The 25,108-nt window shown below is 38.8% G+C and overlaps 1 protein-coding gene across 6 annotated transcripts in view; it reads right to left on the bottom strand.

The window, feature by feature from the left end:
• The window catches only part of elp1 (elongator acetyltransferase complex subunit 1), a 97,240-nt gene that overhangs the window by 34,966 nt on the left and 37,166 nt on the right, over nt 1-25,108 (bottom strand). For all 6 annotated transcript variants that reach the window (XM_072258123.1, XM_072258122.1, XM_072258127.1 and 3 more), the window contains 14 exons: nt 24,620-24,710; nt 21,786-21,909; nt 19,098-19,200; nt 16,930-17,151; nt 13,735-13,905; nt 12,175-12,274; nt 10,179-10,355; nt 9,520-9,626; nt 8,429-8,538; nt 7,717-7,770; nt 7,515-7,620; nt 5,427-5,542; nt 5,178-5,251; nt 1,427-1,505 (listed from right to left, as the gene is read on the bottom strand). In XM_072258123.1, the coding sequence (XP_072114224.1) occupies nt 1,427-1,505; nt 5,178-5,251; nt 5,427-5,542; nt 7,515-7,620; nt 7,717-7,770; nt 8,429-8,538; nt 9,520-9,626; nt 10,179-10,355; nt 12,175-12,274; nt 13,735-13,905; nt 16,930-17,151; nt 19,098-19,200; nt 21,786-21,909; nt 24,620-24,710 (1,634 nt within the window). The remainder of the gene's footprint in view (nt 1-1,426; nt 1,506-5,177; nt 5,252-5,426; nt 5,543-7,514; nt 7,621-7,716; nt 7,771-8,428; nt 8,539-9,519; nt 9,627-10,178; nt 10,356-12,174; nt 12,275-13,734; nt 13,906-16,929; nt 17,152-19,097; nt 19,201-21,785; nt 21,910-24,619; nt 24,711-25,108) is intronic.

Here is a 25,108-nt window from a genome sequence, read left to right as displayed (position 1 = left end):
CTGTTCCATGTCTTTAATTGCTGATCCTCCATCGGTTCTGATGTAGTTGCACCATAAAAGACTTTCCCCTCAAAGGTTTCTGAACTTGGGTCTGTTGTTAATTAATTGACACAATTTAGCTGCAATCACAGCTAATCAAAAAGAGTCTGTATCAACACATAGCAAAATATGGACAACTTTCAGATATGGGCTGCGAAGCAGCAGAAAAGACCACCAGCAGTATGAAAAAATGCTAACCACTTCTTCTTCACATTTACTGGAGTCATCATCTCTGAACCCCTGACCATCTGTATCCTTAGATCAAGCACAAATAATGCAGGCTATATATTCTGTAGAAAAACATTCCTTTCTCCATCTCAAACCTTTTACACCATCCAGAAATCACGTCAGGCATGTGATGGCATATTTTCCACCACCTGAAAGAACAGAGCTCCAATAATATCCAACAGGCTTTAGCACCATCCAGGACAAAGCAGCCCACTTGAATGAGATTCCATCGTTATTAATAATTTGAGATCTATGTCCCTAGGTTAGTGACTTGTCAGCAACTGCAGTTATTTTTTATTATTTAAAAGAATAAAAGCATGAATAAGCTACAACTCTACAGATCACTAGGACCATGGCAGATCTTCAACTTCACAATGTTCTCCCATACTCATCACATCCCTTGACACCCGAAATATTCGAAGAAATTTATCTGTCTCCACTTTGTATATACACAGCCTCCAAAAACTTCTTGTGTGAAGAATTTAGAAGATTCACTACTCTGAGTGAAGAAATTTACTTTCACTTTTTAGCTGAGTCCAGTTCAAAGTATAACAGTTGAGATTGTGACCATAGTTCTAAACAACTCAGATGGGGAAACTTCATCCACTATATCAAGCAATGTAAGAAAATGTTTCAACATGATCAGATATCATTCTTCTAAACTCAAAGCGCAGCACAGTCGGCATACCATCTCCTCAGAGGCCAATTTGACCCCCGTCCCCCAATTCCAACCCTAGGGATCAAACTGGATGATGCCTTCACAAACCTGAACTCTATCAGCTCTACTGCCATTTTGTTCTAAACTTCAATCACCATCCACGTTGTTTGGTGATCACAAAGTAGCTTTTGTTTTGTACATACCCCCCAGTATCCTCTTTCCATAGGTTAATTTCAATGAGGAGTTACCATGCTAGAGCATTTATTCAGATTAATTTTCATGAGACAAATTGCCTTCTCAAGGCAAGAAGTTGAATAAAGAAGTGAACTTCAATTTTAACCAGTTACTTTGTGAAAACTAGTATGTTGAAAGTAGAAGACATAGGATTAATATAAACAAGATGGACAGTCTGATCTTGATAAAAGATCAGTGGAATATATGAGATTAAGGTAAACAGGATAGAAATTCAGGTATTTATAAAGATCTGTCAGAAGTTCTCACCTTTGGATTGTGATCGTAGATAAGATTAAGGTTTATTCTCAGTTTTCTCATACATTCAAAGGCCTCCTTGAACTTTAGCCTAAACAGAAGGAACGAGAAGATTGACAATGGAATCACTGGTCCAAGAAAATCTCTATTGTTTGTCCTGCATAAATACAGTGAAACCTATGTAGTCCAAAAGCCAAGTCACCTGCAAAGAACGAATTATATTGAAATATGCAAATGATAATGGAATACTTGAGGCATTCAATTTCTGGACAATTCCAAGATACAAACTATGAACCGCTTTCAACAACCAAGGTTCTTTTAACATTTAGAACAGCAAGCAGCAAAGGTAGGGATAGTTAGAACTTTTAACAAAGTCAGTTTAACTGGCTATTCTTGGAAACTGGTACATTTCCATCCCAAGCTTCAAGGATAGTGTATGCCAATTAATGAAGGTAGGAATGGGCTTTGTAGAAAAGAAAAACTTCTGCAGTGGGGACCTCTTTACTCACAAGCCTCTTTTCACTTTCTTCCCAATCCTATAGCAAGTTTGTCTGAACTTATGATTGCTGGATAAGAAGACCAGATTTTTTTTTCTCTGCAGTGCAAAAGACTACCACTTTTAAAATAAGAACACCTCCAAAACTAAAACAAACTGTTGACATCAGTGTCTAGTATTTGCAATTGACATGTTTCACTATATCAGCTGCTTAATTTTCCATTCAATGTGTTATAGAGACCCTGTCCCCATGAAATTATTCCAGGTTGCTTGTTACTGGCATTCAATCCAGGAGAAGATGCTTTCAGTGACTCTTGCTCTCTCTCTCCAGTTTGTTTACTCTTGTAATACAGTAATAGATTAAGAAAATATTGCAAATCTTAGGATTTTTAAATACTCTCTGGTATTTCCAGCTTTCTTACAAATGATTCCACAATGAAGACCTTCAACACTCAGCAATGACCCTTTACTCGATCACTTATTATTGTAATCATAGATCAATACAAGCCTATCCAGTCTATCATGCCTGTAGCACTTGTGAAAGAGCCTTCAACTCTACTGCTCTTTCTGCATAGCGCCGTAAGCTTTCCTATTCAGATAAAGATCAATTCTTTGCAAAGTAGTTATCTGGTTCTGCTAACTCCTCATTTATTCCAGATCACAAAAATCTCATCTCTGTTAGTATCCTCAGTCAATGATCTTAAATTCATATTCAAAGTTCAATGTAAATTTATGTCACCACATACAACCGTGAGATTCACTTTTTGCAGGCATACTCAATAAATCCATAACAGAATAGATGAAAGACCGCACTAGCTGGGGCGCTGAACCAGTGTACAAAAGACAACAAACTGCACAAATGCAAAAGAAATAATAACAATAAGTAGGCAATAAGTATCGAGAACATGAGATGAAGAGTGCTTTAAAGTGAGGCCATTGGTTGTGGGAACATTTCAGTGATGGGGCAAGTGAAGTTATTCCCTTTGGTTTAAGAGCCTGATGGTTGAGAAGTAATAACTGTTCCTGATCCTGGTGGTGTGAGTAGCTTCATCTTGATGGCAGCAGCGAGAAGAGAGCACGAGGGGTCTTTGATGACGGATACTGCCTTTCTGCGATAACGCTCCGTGTAGATGTGCTCAGTGGTGCAGAGGGATTTACCTGTGATGAACTGTGCCATATTCGCTACTTCTTGTGGGATTTCCTGTTGAAGGTATTGGTATTTCCATACCAGGCTGTGAAGCAGCCAGTCAATATACTCTCCACTACACATCTACAGAAGTTTGTCGAAGTTTTAGACGTCATGCCAAATCTTCGCAAGCTCCCAAGGAAGTAGTGGCGCTGCCGTGCTTTCTTCGTAATTGCATTTATGTGCTGGGCCCAGGATGGGTCCTCTGAAATGATAACGCAAAGGAATTTAAAGTTGCTGACCCTCTCTATCTCTGATCCTCTAATGAGGATCCACTCATGGACCTCTGATTTCTTCCTCCTGCAGCCAATAATCAGTTCCTTAGTCTTGCTAACATTGAGTAAGAGGCTGTTATTGTGGCAGCACCCAGCCAGATTTTTAATCTCCCTTCTATATGCTGATTCATCACCACCTTTGATTTGGCCAATGACAGTGGTGTCGTCAGCAAACTTGAATATGGCATTTGAGAATGCTAAGCCACACAGTCATAAGTATAAGGCGAGTAGAGCAGGGGACTAAGCAGAGTCTTGTGATGCACCTGTGCTGACGGAAATTGTGGAGGTGATGTTGAGGTCTGCAAATGAGGGGACGATGGTATTGAATGCTGTGCTGTGGTTGATAAACAGCATTCTGATGTATGTATCCTCGCTGTTCACACGTTCCAGGGTTGAGTGAACAGCCAATGAGATGGCATCCGCTGAGGACCTCTTGCACTAGTTGGGAAATAGGAGGAGATCCAAGTAGGAGTTCATATGTTTCATCACCAACCTCTCAAAAACACTTCACCACTGTGGATGTAAGTGTTACTAGCTGATAGTTAATGAGGGAAGTTACTACGTTCTTCTTAAACTCCGACATAATTGAAGCCTGCTTGAAGCAAGTGGGTAACTCAGACTGCCAAAGCGAGAGGTTAAAGGTCTCAGTGAACACTCCAGCCAACTGATCAGCACAGGTTTTTAGTACTTGGCCGGGCACCCCATCTGGGCTGGATACTTTTCGTGGGATCACCCTTCTGAAACCTGCTCATACATTGGCCTCAGAAACTGAAATCACGGGGTCTTCAGGGCTGTAGGAGTTTGTAATGGTATCTCTATTTTTTGACAGTCAAAGCGGGCATAGAAGGCATTGGGTTCATTTGGAACGTTGTCGCCTATGTCACTTGATTTTTCTACGTAAGAGATGATAGTGTTCAAGCCCTGCCACAACTGTCGAGCATCCTTCATTGATTCAAGTTTAGTCCAGAACTGTCACTTGTCTATATTGTGTGGACAACACCTTTTGGCAGTGCAAACATCCTAATTTGCTCTATCAAATGCTTAAAAGTGGAAGGAGAGAGAGCAGTGCGCCACGTGTGCGCAGCCCTCCGGTGAAAAATGATATTGTATCTGTTAAGTAGGGGCCGTGGACAATTCTGATTTGATGGAGGTAGACGTGAAAGCACAGAGGAACATCTGGAGAAATTTCTGAAATGCCAGTTCGCTGCTGTTGTTACTGCGCGATCAGGAATCTTTCGGAGGGAGGGCCTCAAAATCCCCAGCTTTGCCTGCAGTTGGCGACCAAGATTGAGTTCGAATCGTTCGGATAAAGATGGCGCTCAATACTCGGTGTCGGATAGCTGATCGGAGGCTCGAAGTTTTCGGATGACTCAGAGTCGGACTGTGGTCGGGCATGGCAGGGAGAGTTTTTCTTCCTTCTCCCGTCTGCGTGAGATGTGGGATATTTGACAGACTTTGAACTTTTTACTGTGCTCATGGACTTCTTCATCAAGTTATGGTATTGTTGCACTGTTGTAACTATATGTTATAATTATTTGGTTTTGTTAGTTTTTTCTGTTTTGTGTTTTGTGATATTACACCGGAGGAAATATTGTATCATTTCTTAATGCATGCATTACTAAATGACAATAAAAGAGGGCTGCATGTCTTCATAATCTAAAAAAAAGTGTTGATCACCTCTATTAAAACTCAATCTTCTGGGCTCTAAATGGGACAATTCCAGCTTGTAAGAAAGGTCTATAAATAGCAGCAGTAGCATACAAAAGTAGCTTTCAAATCTGTAATGAGTTTTGTTAGTGCACAAACCTGTCCAGGTATTTTCTGAGCTGGGCAAGTATTAACGCTCTGTGATGAATAACTTCCAGATTTCCTCGTGGCATCTGCAGTGAATGGAAAACACAATTCATTCCAAACAATGCTCCAAAATCTCTGCACTTTCAATTCCAACCCCTTAACAATTTTTATTTTACTACTAATGGTACTGTTCCTTCTGCAGATTGGGCTTATAGTTTCTGAAGATCCCTTACTTCTCATTTTAGTAATCCCATTTCTAACCTGTAAAATGAGTTTGGCATTGTGAAGTACCACAGTCACTATACGAGATCCCCTTTCCACTCTGCGAACTGTCTCATCATTTGGCTGGGAATCGCTGATTGAAAGATGCAGCAAAGCTGTTTATGAAGGAAATAAAGTCAATCAGTAGATTGTATGACAGGTAAACTACAATTAAATAAACCATACAACAGAAATCTATAAATTCATGGTTAAGAATAAGGGCCGCTTAGCATTTGCGTTGGATAAGGTGCTTGTTGAATTTTTCTCATGCAATTTTAAATATATTTATGGTCAAGAAGTGCATGACTACTCTACAGCCACTGTTTTAAAATGTGTACAGTGAGACGACTACATCTGCTCATTCTTAATAAACCACAAAACCATAAGACATAGGAGCAGAATTAAGCCATTTGGCCCATCGAGTCTGCTCTGCCATCCTTCTCCCCCACCTCCTCAACCCCATTTCCCAGCCTTCTCCCCGTAGCCTTTGATGCCATGTCCAATCAAGAACCTATCAATCTCTGCCTTAAATACACCCAATGACCTGGCCTCCACAGCTGTCTACGGTCACAAATTCACCACCCTCTGGCTGAAGAAATTTCTCAGCATCTCCGTTTTAAACTTTACTATATCATTCCTTGCTATTGTCTCTGAAAGAATCATACAGCCTACTAGGTTATTTTTGACAATAGCTCTACCCCAATATAGTGAACATCTACTCTGAAGTGTAGAGATCACATATTTTCACTTCTTCCTTAGTTCATTAGCTGATTAAATCCTTCAATGTTCCCCGTCACTTCTAGTCTCAATACTCTGCTGGATGGGCACAAAAGCTTCAGTACTGGTAAAGCTCAGCTCCAATCATGCTCATATTTATTATCACTCACTTATATTGGCTCCTGGTCTCCCAAGACTTCATTTTCATTGTCTATCTGATTTTAAAATCATGCATCACCCTCCCGGGTTTTCTTTTAAAAGTATGAATGATTCCTCTTTTAGGAGTTGATGCGATCACGAAAAAGCCACACCACTGGCTGTATCACCAAAGACAAGCAAATTTCTATAGATATATGGTGAAGAGCAAACTGACCGGTTGTATCACGACCTGGTATGCAGGCTCCAATGTGAAGGACTGAAAGAGGCCGCAGAGGGCTGTAGACTTAGCCAGCTCCAACGTGAGCACAACCCTCCCCACCATTGAAGACTTCTTCACAAGGTGGCGCCTCATGGCGGCTGCATTCATCATTAAGGACCCTCACCATCTGGGACATACCCTTTCCCATTACTACCATTGAGAAGCAGGTTTAGGAGTCTGAAGACCCACAATTAATGTTTTAGAGACAGCTTCTTCCCCTCTACCATAAGATTTCTGAAAGGGCCATGAATACTACCTCGCTATTTCTCTTTTATACTTTTTTTGTTGCTTATAGCAATTTCTACAACTTGCACTGTACTGCTGCAGCAAAACTAATTTTATGCTATATGTTAGTAATAATAAACCCGATTCTGATTCTAAACTTATTTCTAGTTTTACCTTTTTAAAATTCTTTCAGCTCTATAACCCTTGAAAACAGACCAAGTATCTTGCATGTTCTCTACCTAAGAGGTCATTATTCGCTGTTTAAACCTTAGCATATCCTTCTCCTTTAAAAATCTCCTCAAAACTCACCCTATGGACCCATTTTGGTTCAATCTGACACTCAATGCTGACTTTTCTTTTCCCCAATTAATCAATTTGTTTTTCCCCCCACCAGTGCCAAAAGGCATCATAAACAAGAGAAAATCTGCAGATGCTGGAAATCCAAGCAATACACACACACACACAATGCAGGCATGTTGAGTGCCTCCATTACTTTGTGTGTGTTGCCCAAAAAACATCACGTAAACTCAAGCACTCTTTGCGCAGATCTGCCAAATCCAAAGAAAGGTCTCAGAATAAACTTTGGGAGAGGAAGAATTAGTTGAGTTTGTTTCATTTTTCCTTCTTGTAACAGATACCATGGCTTCAAGGACTATGTCTAAAAATATTGAACTTTGAATATCCAAATCCAGGTTACACAAATTATAGTGTACAGTTTATAAACTCACCTTTTAATGAAGTAGTCCTAAGATTGAGACAGCGACAAGTGTGAGAATGGGTTGTGAATAGCAGGAACTCATCGTGTACTATAAATGAATTAACGTTGGACGCTATCTGTACAGAACAGAAACAGCCACAATAAAGTTAACAACATTCACTGATTTCAATGTGTTAAAAAAAAATTACCTTAAAATATAATGGAATGCTTACCTCTGACACATTAACAAAAAAACGAGATTTTTCTGTCAGACCCAATACCACTTCCTGGAGGAAACAGAAAAAGTGAAAATTTTTAAATGATCAAACTAACCCACCCAATGCCTCCACTGGTTAGTAAAATCAGTAGATAGTTATAAAAACAAAGTTTGTTGACTCATTCCTTGATGAACAATAGCAAGTGGAGCACTCCACGTGGGCAGAAGAATGGAGTTTCCATATGATCAAGTAGGTTTCCTCTGGGTGCTCTGGTTCACTCCACATGCCAAAGTTAAGTGGGTCGGAAGGTTAAATGGTCACTGAAAATTGTCCCTGTTGTGCTGGTGAGTGGTGAAATCTGGGTGCAGATATTGATTGGAATGTGGGGTGAAGAAATAGGATTAGTGCAGGAATACTGTGAGTATTGGTTGGCACAGACTGAGTAAGCTGAAGAGCCTGTTTCCATACTGTATGACTCCTCTAGTCTAGAAGAAATGTAATCTGGCCAATGTTCAACTCTACCGAAGTCATTCAATAGTCCTGACCGAAAGCATATGTAATAGTAGACAGAGATCAGACCTGACTCTCAGTAACCAGGCATAATGAATGACTTTCAGCACAAGACTATACCTTGTATCTAGTGCTAATGAAATGCACTCCCGGAGAGAGATACTGTCTGAAGGAGGATGGGAAGAGAAAAATAGAGGAAGAGGATCGATTTACTAACCTCCCCTCCAATTTTACATAGAGCTGTCTGTACACAAGGCTGAGAAAATCGCACCAGACATCCATCAGCTGACCTCCACGGTTTGACACATGGCTCAGAGGACTCAGTAGCTGAAACAGGAACACTGGCTGTTTATCAAACAACTAAAACCTGCATTTTTCTAGCACCTTTAACTAGTAAAGCATCCCAAATTATGCAATCAAATGTTAAGAAAGTAACTAAAAGCATTCTGGTTAAAAAATGTAAATTTTAAAAGACATCTTAAATAGAAAAGAGAAGGCAGAAAAATCTATGCCTTGGGGCAAAGTTGCCATCAGTTATACACAGCAAACCTCCTTTTCACTCACTACCTGGCTGTAGGCTTTTAGCATCACTTACTTTCCTCCTAAACCTTCAGTTCTGCAATTCATGAAAAAGCATGTAACATGAATTGCTCATTACTTCAATAACTCAACAACTAATTAATATAGTTACTGGAGACCCTTATTTTAATGCATTTACCACTTAGTTTAATGCTTCTTTTATGTCCAAACACTCATCGGCAAAATTCTCTAAACCCCTCCCCCATCATATACTTATTTAGCCTTTCCTTTCAAACCTCTATATTATGTAACTCAACCCCACACTGCTTTCTGCATTCTCACCACTCAAGGTTCTTCTGAATTTGTTGGCAATTCTTTTAGATTGACAGGCTCTGGTTCTATTCTTCCCCACTAGTGAAAGCATTTTCTCTCTGCGTATTCTCACAAACCCTCCTTGTTTAAAGGTCTACAACAAAAATCATCTTCAGGCCTTCTCTTTTCATGACAAAAGAGCTCCAAGGTCCTCAATATTTCCTGACAAGCTAACTCTTGAAATTTCTCTACTAATGGTGGACTGTCTAACCCTGTAGAAACCCACATTAGGAAATTTGTGGCTGATCTCTCTATGAGAATTGTGGAAACTGACATGGAGCAAAGCCACAACTTCCTCACATATACTTCTCAGAGGAGATGGATCCCTGCCAGAACCCCACGTTCTAAAGAATTTGCTGCAGAATAATAAAGCACTAGCAAAGTTCCATTCCAATACTTGAATAGAAATATACTAACCCCACATGTATCTTAGGATCTGTCCATTAGAGAGCTCCAAGGCCACAGTCTGTGTCTTATGGTTGTGGCAGAGGTTGATAATCTGCCCATCAACAGATATGGGAGTCCTGAAATAAGTATGAACCCCAAAATAGTAAAGCAATAACATAATGCAAAGGCATCAGCAAGCTCAAGATTATAAACTAGAAATCTGCACAAACATAAAACACATGCTTGTTAATACCAGTGTAGATATAAGGAAGGGAGATTTGTCAGCCATATAATTGACACATTATAGATTTAAAGTACATTGACTTACTAGGAAAAGATCTATGTAGAAAGTCAGCAGAACAATGGAGTCTAAGCCATTATAATGCTCTTATATTTATGTATACTTTATTTTAATAATAATCATTAATGCTTATAAAAATAGTTGCATTGTTCCAACCACTCTGAGGCTGAAACTTCTATTAAAATCTTTATCCTTTCCATGAAATATACTTTGTCAAGTCATAACTGACCATCATCTTTCAAAGGATGTTTACATGAATGAATTAAAAAATGAGCTATGTGCATAATATGCTGTAAGAGTATGAGCTCTAAGCAGGGACAATTCTAGTGTAATTATGATGATGATTTGAATTTTCATTCTTTTTATTTGGAGAGTTATGAGGTCTTACCTGATCCATAGTGTTCCCTCTTGATTATCCTCTGATGAAGTTACCAACTGACACACAACAGACTGGGATGTGGTCAGACCTTGAAACACACTTAGAAACTTATTTTTGCTTATCCAGGTTATAAAGCATAACTTCAAAGGCCTCAGACAGTCACTATGTTCTTCTTCAAAATTAATTCTGACATTTCCAAAATAAAACAGAAAGGAAGAACAAAGGTAGGACAAATATAGCTTAATGTAATAATTTAACAAAGCAATCAATATGAACTTCATATTTTGAGTTTGGAAGGCTCTTCAGAGTACGTGGAGCTCACCGGAGCATTTTGCAATTGTTGCAAGACAAATTTACTTTTATACTCAAATCTTTAGGTAATAAAGGCCAACGTCTAATTCACTTACTCTTACTGTGGTATGTAGAAAGCTATGCAGATTCCTTTGAACATCAATTCCTTTCACTTTCTATTAAAAAAATACACTGTTTCCAGATCATGCAATTTTCAGTGCACATATTTCAATGTGACAAAAGAAACTGACTAATTCTTGCCTCTAGCTTGGATTGTGGACCATCAAAGGACAAATCAGTGGATATGTTGGTATAGTTAAATAATTCCTTCGATTGTCCTAAGTATGTCAATTTGCTTACTCCTCAATCACCAATATTCATTGGAATATAAGCCTGGATGTGACTAAGCACCGCTCAAATTTACCGATCACACCACTATTCCTGTTAGTAGCGGAGAAGGTGATGAGAAGTTGTATAGGATTGAGGTTGATCAGCTTGTTGAGTGGTATCTTAACAACAACTTTGCTTTCAATGTCAGCAAGACCAAGGAACTGATTGTGGACTTTAGGAAGGGGAAGTCAGACGAACACACACCAGTCCTCATTGAAGGGCCAGCAGTGGAAAGAATGAGGAGCTCAAGTTCTTGAGTGTCATCATCTTGGAGAACCAATCCTGGGCCCAGCACACATACACACGTAACTACGAAGGTGTACAATTATCACCACTTTTTAAAAAAAAACTTAAAGGAGATTCAGCAAGTCACTGAAGACTCTGACAAACTTCTACTGATGTACAGTGGAAAGTGTACTGCATCATGGCCTGCTGTGGAAACTCCAATATACTGAAACCTTAGAGGCAACAGAGAATGGTGGGCTAAGCCAGTTTTGCTACTGGTACAGCTCTCCTCACCATTGGGAACATCTCCAAGGGGCAATGTCTCAGGAAGGCAATATCCAACATCACGGACTGCCACCATCTGGGTTAGTTTTCTTTTTGATGCTGTAGCCAGACAGTAGGTACAGGAGCCTGAATGTTCAAGAACAGCTTCTTCTTCAATGCCATCAGGTTCTTGAACTGGTCCGAAAAACTCTAACACTACTTCAGGCTATATTGCTTTTCTCCCTCTCTCGAGGCAGGAGCGTAGTGGTTAGAGTGATGCTTTACAGTGCTAGTGATATGATTCAATTCTCACCACTGCCTGTAAGGAGTATGTACAGTATGTTCTCTCCACAAATGCATGGGTTTCCTCCGGGTGCTCTGGTTTCCTCCCACCTTCCAATGACGGACCGGTTAGGATTAGTAAGCTATGGGCAAGCTATTTTGGATCAAGAAGCATGGCAACACTTGCAGGCTGCCTCCAGCACAGCCTCAGACTATGTCGGTTGTTGACGCAAATGACGATTTTCACTGTCTATCTCAAAGTTTCGATGTACAAGTGACAAATAAGGCTTATCTTTAATCTTGCACTAGTGTCATTATATTTATGTTATTTATTTCTGCACGTGTGAGTTATACATAATTTATGTTAATCTGAGTTTTCTGTTAATTTATGTTTGTCCTCGTACTGTGCTACTGCTGCCACAAAAGGTAATTTTCATGGCACTTGTACCCTTCGGTTTGGGCCCACGTCCAATCGCAGATTCAGCACTGTGGAGACAGCATGCATTAAGTATGATGTGAGGATTTCATAAAAGAATAGGTAAAATAAGCTAACCTGCATATTTTGACCAGTTTGGGAGTTGTCAAGTGCTTTATCACTCCTCTTCCTCCAACAGCTTCTGTATTAGTGGGGCAATCTTGATTCGCACCATCATCTGTCCAGGATGTGAAAATACATAGTTAATTTTCTAATAATCTCTCACAATTAAATCAGTACAGCTTCAGAATGTATCAAACCACCTTCAGCTAATGAGGTATTTCTGAATTCCATCACACGGAAACAGAGGAAGCCCAAAAAGGCGATTTATGCGCAGGAATATGAATATAACCAGATGATCGATTTTACTGATAGTCAGAAGAATGATAACCAAGACAGACAGATGAATCTCCTTGCACTTCTTTGAGAAACGCCATGGAAATTTGTGATTTCTACATGAGCAGCAACTCTTGGTCTTACATCTCAACTAAAAGGACACTACCACCAACAACGCAATAGGGTAGACTTGCTCACATTTCTGAAATGGGAGTATAGCTTAGACCATTTAGAGTATATAGGCAAGAGTTCTATTTATTAGACAGACAGCATATTTAAAATTGTGAAGAAATTATGGATCAGTTTGATAGGACAGATGCGCAGATGCAGTTTCTCTTTTCAGTGGAAATTAAAACTAACATCTATGTGTTGCCCTTAAGGCATTTATTTGACTTTGTTGGGTCTACACGTTAGATGATTTATTTGTAACTATCTTCTAGTTAAAGGTTGATAATCATGTTACAGTTTAACAAAGGTAAATTCATTGTCTATGGTATATCGTGGCATGTGATGACGTCACCTCCGGTTTTGCCGCATGTTATGCGTAGCTTCCAGTTCGGGAAGGTGTGAAGGCGGGTGCCATGCGTGCAGCATGATCGTGAAGAGCTCCGTTTCTACCCACAAAGAAACATTATAGAAGCAACGCCGTAAGTTCACAAGAATGTATTTGAAGTAAAAATATTAACGTGGTTTCTGTTAAGAAAGCAGCGGTTGGGGTGGTGCACGTGTCGGCTTTTCAATTTCAAACGCGGAGTGGGCTCAGGCCCAGTGGTGGTTTGACAGGACCCCTCGCCCGCTACTCGGGGCGGCTGGAGACACTCGCTAAAAGAAGAGAGCGCGCGTGGTCTCCAGAATGAAACAGATGCTGTATATGTCTGTATTTTTTTATCAACAGTTTTCACCACACGACGTTAATGTGGAAGAGTGAACAGTAAATGGTTAACCTTACTACGACTCTGTCTTCACTGGCTCCTGTTTAACTTGGTGTTTAGTCAGAGTTTCAACACACTGTACGAGAACACTACAGTCTATAAATATAAACCACTTGAAACTTACAGGAGGAAAGTCATAACCAGAAAGCACTGAGAGTGGGAATCTGACATCATATGCAGTGGTTCATGAAAATATGTCAAAAATAGGAGAACTATTCCTCAGAATCTATCATGGTCCAAGATGAAGATGTACATTACAGTACTTCAATGTGTTTTTATACACCATAGGATTTCAGCATAAAACCTCAACATGCTTTTCACTCTTAAAAATTATCTTAATCAGATATTGAATCACCAAGCACACACTCACCAGATTGGTAGATTGAAACCCGGTTATCAGCTGTTAAGATGGCCAAATCATTGCTCCTTTGTGGATCCGAGGAGAAGATAATCTGATTAACTGGGCAGGATAACTGCAATTGATAAGCGCACATTGGAGGCGGAATGATTGCCTGGCAAAACGGTGTGACATCTACCTTATCTGTCATTGACAAAAACACAGATAGTACTCAAGTCAAAAAATGTAATAAAAAGTACTAGATTTTAAAATTTTGTTGAACAGAAAAAATAACTTCAATTTGAACTGAAACCAAATCTGAACACAGAAAATGCTGGAAATACTCAGGTCAAGCTGAATCTGTGGAGAGAAAAATCAGAACTGATGTCTCAGAAAAATAATTTTTCAAACAAATTAGGAAAAATAAAAAAAAGTTTTAAATTGCAGGGAGTATTTGGGTGGGGTTGTATAAAGACCAACATGAAAGTTCTGTGATAGGGTACAGACCAAGTGACTACAAATAACAAATGTGGCAATGGAAATGGCTGGAGTGATAGTAAAAGGAAGTGGATATGGAGAAGGTATAAATCCAGCAAGAATAAAAAAAAATCTCAAATTACCAGAAAGGTGGTAAAATTACTCTGCATTCTGAAAATGTGATTTTATATGAAACCATTGAATATATCTTGCCAACTCAAATATAAAATGAATCCAATCAGAAAATGAGATGCTATTCACTATGTACTGGCTCAGCAAAACATTATAGGGAACTGAAGACACAGCTGCTAGTGTAGAAGTGGAATGGAGAATTAAAGTGACAGGCAACTGGAAACTTGGGGTCACCTCATCAGAACTCTCTAGACGTTCTGCAGATTACCTAGCCTTTGCTTGATCTTCCTATGTGGAGGAAACCACATCTTGAGAATTAAGTGAAATACAATACATTGTAAATTTGTTCAAGTAAATTTCTGTCTGATCTTAAACAGTGTTCAGAGGCTTGGCCAGCAGGAAAAGAAAAAAGTAGAGCAGGTCATTTCAGAATTCAGAACATAGAAGCTGGAGAAGAAAGGTGGTGCGGATAACATTTTCAGCAGAACATGAAGCCTAGCACATGCTGCTTGCATAACATTCGCTGCATTAATTCGTGTAACTTTAGCTTTGCTTGAGAATCAGCTTGTGCTTGTTCTGACAATTTGTAAGTGCAATGTATTGTGCTTGCGATGCTCCAGATGACTTTCATCTTTGTTGTAAACTTTTACTGGTGACCAAAGAGAAGGTGGAAACATGCCCAGATTTCATTTTTTCCTGGTCCAGGAGACAAGTAGTAACTGGAGAGAAAAAAACTGCAGATGCTGTAAATCCTTAACAAAAACCAAAAAAACTGGAAACAGTCAGCAAGTCCTGCAGCACCAGTGCTGAGATACACAGAGTCACATTTCTGAATACCAACTCTTCATCATAATTGAAGTAGGTGTTAAGCTACAGAGAAAGGAAGGGCGGAGATTAAAGGGAATATATGTGATACGGCGCAGAACAAAACCATCAAGGCAATAATAATTTATAAACCAGAAGAGAAATAGAAACTAAAAGTGTACAGCTATATCTATGCACAGAGAGGTGGGATTGTTACCCCAAACTGTTAAATTAAGCCTTGAGGACTACATCACATCCAGATGTATGAAGAAATGCTGCCCTGAGCTACTACTGGGGACTGCTGGCGAAATGCTGGGAGCAGAAGACAGGGAACTAAAGGAACAGGTGACAAGAAGCTCAGGGTTACCATGTTCTACGAAGTGATCGCAAACAATCTGTATTTGTTTTCCCCAATGCACTGACTGCAACATCAAGAGCATCAATGTAATATGTGAAATTGAAAGACGTTTCACATATGAAAGGTATGCAACTGAATGGCTGTTTCACCGACAGGGACTGCTTGTGTTTCTGGATGGTAAGAGGTAAAAGGATAGATGGTGCATCTCCTGTGGTTGAATGGAAAATGAAAAGGGGAGCTGTTGATTAAGGTAGTCACAGAAGGATCATCCCTTCAGAATGTTGAAAGGAAAGATATAACTAGTGGTGGAATCTCATTGAAGGAGGCAGGAATTGCTGTGGGTGATTTGTTGAATGGAGATTCCATCACACCAGGTGGCGGTCAGGCCAATGCAAACACTACCCTGGTTGGGAGGAGAAAGATTGAGAGCACCATTAAAGGAAGTACAGGGGAAGCCTTGTTAAAGGAAGTAAGACATTATAAAGACATCAGCACCTCTCTCTATGCTTTCTGTAATCATTCCATTCATCACCCCAGTTTCTGTCTCTGTCATATCAAGCCTAAAGTTAAGATTTCCCAGCATTTTCTGTTTTTCAGTGGAGGCAAATGATGCTTTTACACAGATCAGAACTCATTCTGTAACACAGAAGAGTAAACCTGGATTCTCATCAAAGAATCATTTTTGGAAACCAACTAGTAGGAATGAAAGATAAATTAATTTATGCAGTAGGCTTTTATCATCTATAACACAAGGCCTTAAAGTAGGAAACAAACTGATTAGATAATGTGGTACAAGAGCAGTTGGATAAACAATTGTGGTCCTTCAAGGAAAGTGGGACTAATTGGAGAGCTCTTACAAAAAGCTGTCAAAGACACAGTGGGTTGGAAACTGCATCACAAGTAGACAAGGTGGTGAAAAAAGTGTTTAGCACGCTGGTCTTCATCAGTCAGGGCACCGAATAAGCGTTTGGGACATTATACTGCAGTTGCATAAGACCGCACTAGGGAGTACTGTGCACTGTTCTGGTTACCAAGTTATAAGAAAGAGTGCATAAAAGATTTACAAGGATTTCAGGATTTTGCCAGGACTGGAGGGTCTGACTTAAAAGGAAAGGTTGGCCAGGTGAGTTCTTTATTTGCTGGAATGTAGGAGAATGAAGGGTGTCCTTATTGAAATGTTTAAAATTATGAGGGGCATAGATATGGTGGACTGTAAGAGTTTCCCCCCACCCAGGGTATGGAAGTCCAAAACCAAGGGACATAGATTTAGAGTGAGAGAGAAAAAATTTAAAAGAGACCCGAGGGGCAACTTTTTCATGCAGATGGTGTTAAGTATTCGTTGGGCTAAAGGGCCTGTGCCTGTATTGTATTTCACTATGACTCTATAAAACATGAAAAACTAATAAAAATGAAACAACGTAAACCATCAAGCCTCAAATACAAACAAAATATTTTACCTCCATTAATCACAGCTATGTTAGCAAAATCATTGCTGTCATCGCCTTTACTTCTATCTGTGGTCCAATGCCAGTTATAGGAGTAGTAACACCACCCAATGCAGAGAACATGGAGCTGATAGGCGCTCTCGGGATCCCACATTAGGGACACAATGCATTCACAACCAAAATGTAGACTCTGCTTCAGGTACCAATGGTAGTTTTCTACAGTCCACAACTGAACTATAAGATTAAAAAAAACCAGAAAATACTTTTAACTGCTGTGATCATGGCGATAAGTATAGTCATTTCCATTCAGAAAGTGTGACACCTGTCTCAAGTACTTCAGTGATGCCTTAGCAACACAGTACTTTAAAGACAGGGAGCTGAAAAGAATACAGTGATATTGTATCAAATACAGTCTCACAAGTCACGTGGTGTAAACAACAGGGATAACTAGAGTACATATTTCAACAGTTACTTATAATTGAAGAGAGAAGCGTTTGGTTTTTAAGTGCAGCAATTTTTTGTGATCCAGGATGGACTGCCTGAAAGGGTAATAAGAAGCAGAATTGCTGAATCGTTACATCAGGGACGGAGGCCAGCTCTATGTGCGTAAGTGGGAGTGAAAGTACACTCTTGGGTCTTTGAATTTGATATATTCATGGCTGACATGACTGCATCATCAGTTCTGCATCCTCTGTTATTATCAGTAAACTTTCATCCCTTTGCCCCTTTAGATCTGTTCTTAAAAAAGTATTCAGACTGTACTTCCAATATGCCTTGAGAAAAAGCTTTCCAAACTCATGATGCTTCAATATTATTTTTTTTTGCTTCATTTAAGTCTTAAAACATGTACAGATGTTTTACTTAGTGTCCCCAGTTCTAGATTTTCCACAAGAGGAGTCATTTTCTCCATGTGTATTTTATTCAAGCCCCACTATTATTCCTCCATTCTCCAGTGATAAAATCTTAACCTATCCAACCGTTCCTTATGGACAACCTATCAATTCTAGGTGGTCTACTAAACCTTGTCTGAAGAGTGCCAACACATCAACCTCCTTTTTTAAAATACCGTACACAACAATAAAGATGAATGCTCTGATATAACTGAAGCATAACCTCTCTACCAACAAATGATAGTGTTCTGTTAACACTCTAAATCACTTGCGTACCTACCGATTAGCCTCCTACAAATCATCTGCATCTCAGAGCTCTGCAATTGATCGAAGTGCTGGGTTAATGTTTGAGCAACCTAGCCAATCAGAAATTGATTATACCACAGCCTTATCAATTTTTTTCTGGAAGGTCGTATACCATATTAACCAGATTCCTGGGAAACCTTGCCTGTTACTTCAGCTAAAAACTAGTTCAATGAGACAGTTGGCAGATTATAGCCAGGGCCTATATAATTTCCTCCCTCACTTTTCTCAGCACTCTGGGTTACATCACATCAGGAGTAGGAAATTTATCTACCAAGTACAGCTAGGCTCTCTAGTACATTACCCATTTTAACCCATTAAGCATTTCAACCACATCCTCCTTTACTGAGATTAAAGCCAATAGCATTTTTGGTAAAGAATGATTTAAAATACTCAACTAATTCCTCAGTTATGCCCTCTGCACAGATTCCTTTTTGATCTATGTATAATACAGACTCTTCTCCCCTTTTGTCTGCTACCAGCCTTTTCTCATGTTCCCACTTTCTCTTTCTTATTTCATTCTTTACATCCCTTCTTGGAAACAGACCTAATAGTAACATTCAAGAGAAGAAAGTAATTATGTGGGGCTATAGAGAAAGCAAGTGGGGGGTGCGGGTGTTGACATTATTTGGATATACCTTACAAAATGCAAGCTGAATGATCTCTTCCCACATAATGAGGTTCTAAACCACATTTCTATTTTATGCACAAGCTCTACAGTCCAAGCAATCAAAAATTACAGATGCTGGGAAATGAAACAAACGCAGAAAATGCTGAAACAGTTGGCAGATCAGCAGAATCTGTTGAAACATAGAAACAGTTAATATCTTGGGTTGAAATCCCTTCACTTTACGAACTGGTTGAAACTCAATATCATTTATAAGTGCAAATAAGAACATTAAAGTTGGGCTAGTTTTTTTGGCCACATGATTTTCATAACTTGGGAAGAAAACAAAAAAAAACAATGATATAGAGATAATTTATTACCGTATGTATTCCTTTGGCCTTCATAGTCTTCTTTATCGGATTTTAAATCCTCCAGCCAAACTGCCAGTACAGTAGATTCACTGTTCCAGAGCAGCTCATTTACCTATAATCAACACTCACACAGTTAACAAAGTACTGAATACTATAGACAACACACATTAAACATAACGTATGAAGTTATCAGCTTGCATAAACCTATACTTTCAATACAGCACTAAGTATATGATCGACCCCATTGGAAACCAAAGACAGGTTGGATAAATATGCCAACTGTTAGCAAAGCAATCTTTCATACAAAGATCATTCTACATGCTGTTTCTTCATTGTGTAGTCATCTCCATACATAAGCTAAGGCTAAGATAGATCAAATATTTCAAATAAAATATCTAAACATTTCTTTTTAAGGTTCAGTTGCTGAACGTTATACAGAATCTGCAGCACAGCGACAGACCCATTATATTTTCAATGAACCCTCTTTATTTTCTTCGTTTTCACACTAGCTTCTATTGTCTTCTTCCTCAAGAATCAGCTTCCCCATAAACATATTTCAGGAAGTAGTTGAGCCAGATAGGTTCCACAATCTCACCAGCTGCTGACTAATATTGATGCCTAGTACAAAGTTATGATACTTAATTCTGAATTTGCTTGCAAAAGGAAATGTCTTTACTATTTCAAGAAACTAAAAGCTGAAATATAGTGGAAATCTGAAATAAGAGCAGAAAATGCTGGAAAGAGTCAATATTTCACGGCAATAGCTTTCAATGAGAATCACAAAGCAATTTTTAAAAATTTTACTAAATCCTGATGACAGGGTGCCAACCTCAAAAGTTAACTCTGCTCCTCTCTCCAAAGAAGTCTTCTGCCTGCTGAGTATTCCCAATAATTTTGTTTTTCTTACCACATTTCAAATCCCTTCATTACTCTAAAGAGTTCCTCTCTCAGTTCACACCTCTCGAGAGAAAAGAGCTCAATTTGCTCCAGTCTCCCCTGATAATTCTGCAAGAATCTTACAAATCTTTTTGTATGTTTTCCAGGGCTGCTAAAATCCCCCTTACAATGTGGAAATGCGAATTGTGCACAGAACAATTTGTTGCCTAACTATAGTTCTATATAGATCAAAAACAACCTTACTTTTTCCAGTTCTAGACATGAACAGGACTGCTTTATACTCATTACAGATTAGTTAACTGGCGTATATTTAATGATTATTAAGTTTGCTTCCTTAGATCTGTCTAGATGTTCTAAAAATCTTGAACAAATCATTAACCAACTGGATAGTCTCTATTAAGATTCTGCTGTAGCTTGTCTACCCAGGATATATCTCAAGTCCACTTTTCACCCCCCTGATTTCCTTCTTAAGTGTACTATGTCCCTTTCACTTAAGGGATTTGCTTTATCCCAGCTGCCTATACCAGAGCCTCAAAATTCCTCAGCAGGCAGGGTTTCCCAATTCTTTCTAATCTTGCCCTTCACACAAACAGGAACACGTTACACCTAATAGCTTCTTATCTCACCACTGAAAACCCTCTTCTGCCAATCAACCTTTGCAAGTTCCTCTTAATGCCATAAAAATTAGCCTTACCCAATTTCAAATTTTAACTTGGACCTATCCTAATTTTTCTACTACTATTTCAAAATTATCAAATTGTGGTCACTGGTCCCAAAGTGCTCCCTGACCGACACTTCAGTCACTTCCCAGCCTCATTTTTCCCAAGAAAAGGTTAGGCATGACTTCCTTTCTAGTAGGACAATCTACACAGTGCATTGCTTGAGAAAACTTTTTCAGAGAAAACACTTAAATTCTGCCCATCTAATCCCTTAGCACTGTATCGCTCATGTGAAAAACTATATTTTATTTTCAAAATCCTTTTTTCTCAAAGAACTTTAAAAAATATCACAAATAATGTATCAAACAGAACAATAATTTGAAATTTGTTCAAACAGGCTTGTGAATTAATTAACCATTGACGATTTGGTGTCTCAAATCTTTGAATGTTATAAATCATACAGGGTATCTGAAGTGCTCTGAATTCAAAGCAGATCAAAACACAGGCATGGGGCTGTGTACAATTCCACTGTGTAGTGGCATGTTCAGTTGTTACCTACGCTTGGTTAGCTGCATGTTCAGTTCTTGTCCAGAGCAGAGATTATTGGATAATTCTCCAGTCAATTATCTGCATGACTTCACTGCTGTAAATTGCAGGGATTTATTTTATGTGGATCAATTTAATTGTTCACCACTCATTTTGATAAAGAAACACTACTCTTAGTAGTAAATGCTGCTATAGTTCTGACTAGTTATATTTGCTATAACTTGTGGAGACTTTTTTGTTAAAGAAGTTAGACCCCACACTCTATTTGTTGTGGTCCATTGTATAAATAAGATTCTGTTTGCTGCAAGTCCTGGTTGCCTCCTGCATATTAAATGGTGTAGTGATATCAACAAGCATTTTATAGTTAATTAGCTAACCTGAATAAGTAAACAATGGGATTAGTGTCTCTGGATTAAAGAATGAAACATTGAATAGTATTCACTTAATAGTACTCATTCTCACAATGCAGGCAAATACAGCTTTCGCTTCACTCATGCTGTCAGGGGTCAAATATAAAGAACAAGAATGTGGTCTTGTAAATGGAAGCAGAAGTGGGGGTTGGTGGGAAGAGAATGAAATACCATCTTGTACTTGCCTTAACTTGGTCTTTGTCAAAAGGAAGTGAAAATTCCCCATGCAGTAAACCATTCTGTTCGAAGAATACAACATTATGTTTATTAGGCTTTCGCTGTGTAGATGCAATTAAACTGCCGGATGGTCTAGGGAAGAAGTGTAATGCAAAAAAGATTACAATGGTACCTCACATATTCTGTTTTAATGTCATAACCATAAAAAGGGCATATTACACATAGTCAAAATTCATTTCTATTTATAGTATGAATAAACAATCTAAACTATGTTATTATGGTGCAGCGTCAAGTACAAAACCTATGTGATTCGGGTCAACAGCTAAATGACGACAAGAAACTAATGTTTATAATACCACACCAGAAGCATCCGACTGCCACTGGTCAGCCAGAGTCATACCTGTTTAAGTGAGAATGGCAAAACTTTGTATGTAATTCAACAGTAGCATACATATTTCACTTCAAAACTGAAGAAATTTAATAACAAAAGCATTGCGAAGTACAATGATGGTGCAGTGCTCTGGAGTCACTGTGGCTAGAAGTAGGTTGCAGTCAATTTATTAAAACTCCACAGGAGTGCACACCTTGCAATCCTCTCACGGTCCCAGAAGACATCTTACTCAATCCAAAGAAAGCTCATCAATGCCTCCACTTTCTAAGGAGGCTGAAGAGAGCGAGACTATGCAAATCAATACTCATGGCCTTCTACAGATGCGCAGTAGCAAGCATCCTAACATGCTGCATCACTGCATGGTATGGAAACTGCAATGTGGCGGATAGGAAGGTTTTATCAAAGGGTAGCCAAAACTGCCCAACACATCACCATTATCAGCCTACCCGTTACCAAGGACATATGTACAGAAAGGTATCAGAAATAGGCCAGCAATATAATGAAGGATCCCACTCACTTTGTTCATGGACGGTCTATCCCACCCCTATCAGGGAGGAGACTACCAGGGCCAACAGACTCAAAAACGGTTACTTTCCCCAAACAGTAAGGTTGATTAACACTTCTACCCACTAACCCACCCCACCACAACTACTTTATCGTTTCCTGGCAGAGTCACTTTATGAAGAGACACTCCTGCACCTAGTGTCACTTTATGTAACACAATCAATCTAGGTATCTAAGCTATCTTATGTATTAATCTTTTTCTCATTATTGTGTTTTTCTTACTATTATTTGTTTTTTGTGTGCTGCATCAGATCTTGAGTAACAATTACTTTGTTTTTCTTTATCCTTGTGTGCTGAAAAAGACATGAAACAATCTTGAGGGTTGGTACGGTGGTAACACAGCTGGTACTGCTACCCTACAGCTGCAGGGACCCAGGTGCAATCCTGACCTCAGGTCTGTATGAATTTGCAGATTTTCTCTGTGACAATGTGAATCTCTTCAAGAGTGTTCTAGTTTCTTCCCACATACTAAAGATTTGCTGGTTGGTTCATTATAGTACATTAACTCTAATGGCAAAATAGAGTCAAAGAGGAGTTGACTGGCATGCACGAGAAAGAACAAGTTGCAGAATTACAGAATAATGAACAGGGAGGAATGGGATTGATCAGATTACTCTCTTTGGACTTGGTATGAATCCAAATGGCTGAATGGTGTGTTAAATGCTGTGTTGCCTTAACCTAGGTACCTGTGATGCTGCGCAAGCAATATTTTCACTTTAACAATTTTTCATTTTCTTGATTTTGATTAACAACCAAATCAAAGTTACTGTCATGTGCATATGTACAATGAAGTACTATACCTCTTTGTACTCATGCACGTAACAATAAACTTGATTTGACTTGACTTAATTGTAAGGCTATCTTTGCAAAAGGCTAGTTGCTCTCCTCATGTGCTACTTTTCTTAACCCCAGCACGGTAAGTGCTTTACCACTAAAAAAAAATATTTTTATAACTAGGAAATAGGCACTTCTAAGTTTCACTATATCATGGTCTCATAAACTATGAAGGGATAATGATCAGATTACTTGCTTTAATGATGTTGGTTGAGGACTAACTATTGATCAGCATAATGGGGAGAACTATTTTTCCAAAAACAGTAGTAATGTTATTTTCTACATCAGAATGAAGAAAACATCTCATACATAAGCTCAACTGACAAAGCAGAATTTCCTCTGGGCTAAACTCGAAGCACTGGCCTTGATTTTTGTGGTTAAGTTTTTATCATTACAACCAATTTGAATTATAAAATTGGAAGATTTGAAATGAATAATCCCTGATGGTTATTTTAATTCACAGGCCCTTCAAATTGCAACTCTCTTTAATATTTCATTGAGATAATCTTTTCTAAGCTCTTTGAGAAATCAAGTTTCAGCAAATAAAATTTAGCTTCAACTTAACATTCAACTGCTTTTCACTTACAAAATTACAGTTGGATATAATTAATGTTACACATGGGGCCACCATATTACTTGAACCGTAGTTGACAATAAAGTATCAGGTGAGTATGCATGTTTAACCAGATTTTAGGATGATGGTGAATGGGAGAAGAGAAGGAGAAGAGAAGAAAAAGGGAAGTCAAATGACTCAAGATTTTATTTTGCACATTCTCTATCTGCCTGTTACCAAAACATTTCCAAATCAAGGATAATAGTTAATGACACCAAATGACGACAGAAGTAAAAATATGGAAATATATACAGTACCTCTTAAAGCACACATACAATTGTGAACATTGATAATATGCTTGTCAATTTAAAACCAGCAGCACCATATGAAAAGAGAAAAACCTCCTCTAAAATGTCAATTTTGATGGTAAGTTACCCTCTCAACTACTATGCAAATTTCCAAAGAACACAGAAGGATATGATTTAATTTATATTACTCACTTCCAGCACAGGGCAGACTCAAGACCATTAACAAGTTCACTGGTTGATTGGAGCACACATTCTCTATTCCATATCCTCAGCTTTCTAGATCCTGTGTAAAGGATGGAGACATAAGAGACTACAGATACTGAAAAACTGCAGCAACACATAAAGGAACTGGAGGAACTCAGCAGGTGAGACATGATCTATAAAGCAAAATGGAAAGATGATGATTTGGGTTAAGACCTTCATTAATACTGCTTAGTGGTGGTTGGGGAATCCTTGTCAAAGCAGTCCTGATGAAGGATCTCAATCCAAAACATTGACTGTTCATTTCTCTCAATAGGTACTGCCTGACCCAGAGTTCCTCCAGTGCCTTCATGTGCTGCTCCTGTGTAATGAATTATAGTTTAAATTGGACAAAACTATGTTTAAATTCCAAAAATACCAAGACCAATGGGTGACAAAATTATTAAAAGATGAAAGATGTCCCATGCAAAATAGCTTTGC

This window comes from Mobula birostris, chromosome 5 (assembly GCF_030028105.1).
Source record: "Mobula birostris isolate sMobBir1 chromosome 5, sMobBir1.hap1, whole genome shotgun sequence".
Lineage (NCBI taxonomy): Eukaryota > Metazoa > Chordata > Chondrichthyes > Myliobatiformes > Myliobatidae > Mobula > Mobula birostris.
The sequence above is the reverse complement of the archived record's forward strand: the minus strand, read 5'-3'. Positions and strand labels throughout refer to the sequence as shown.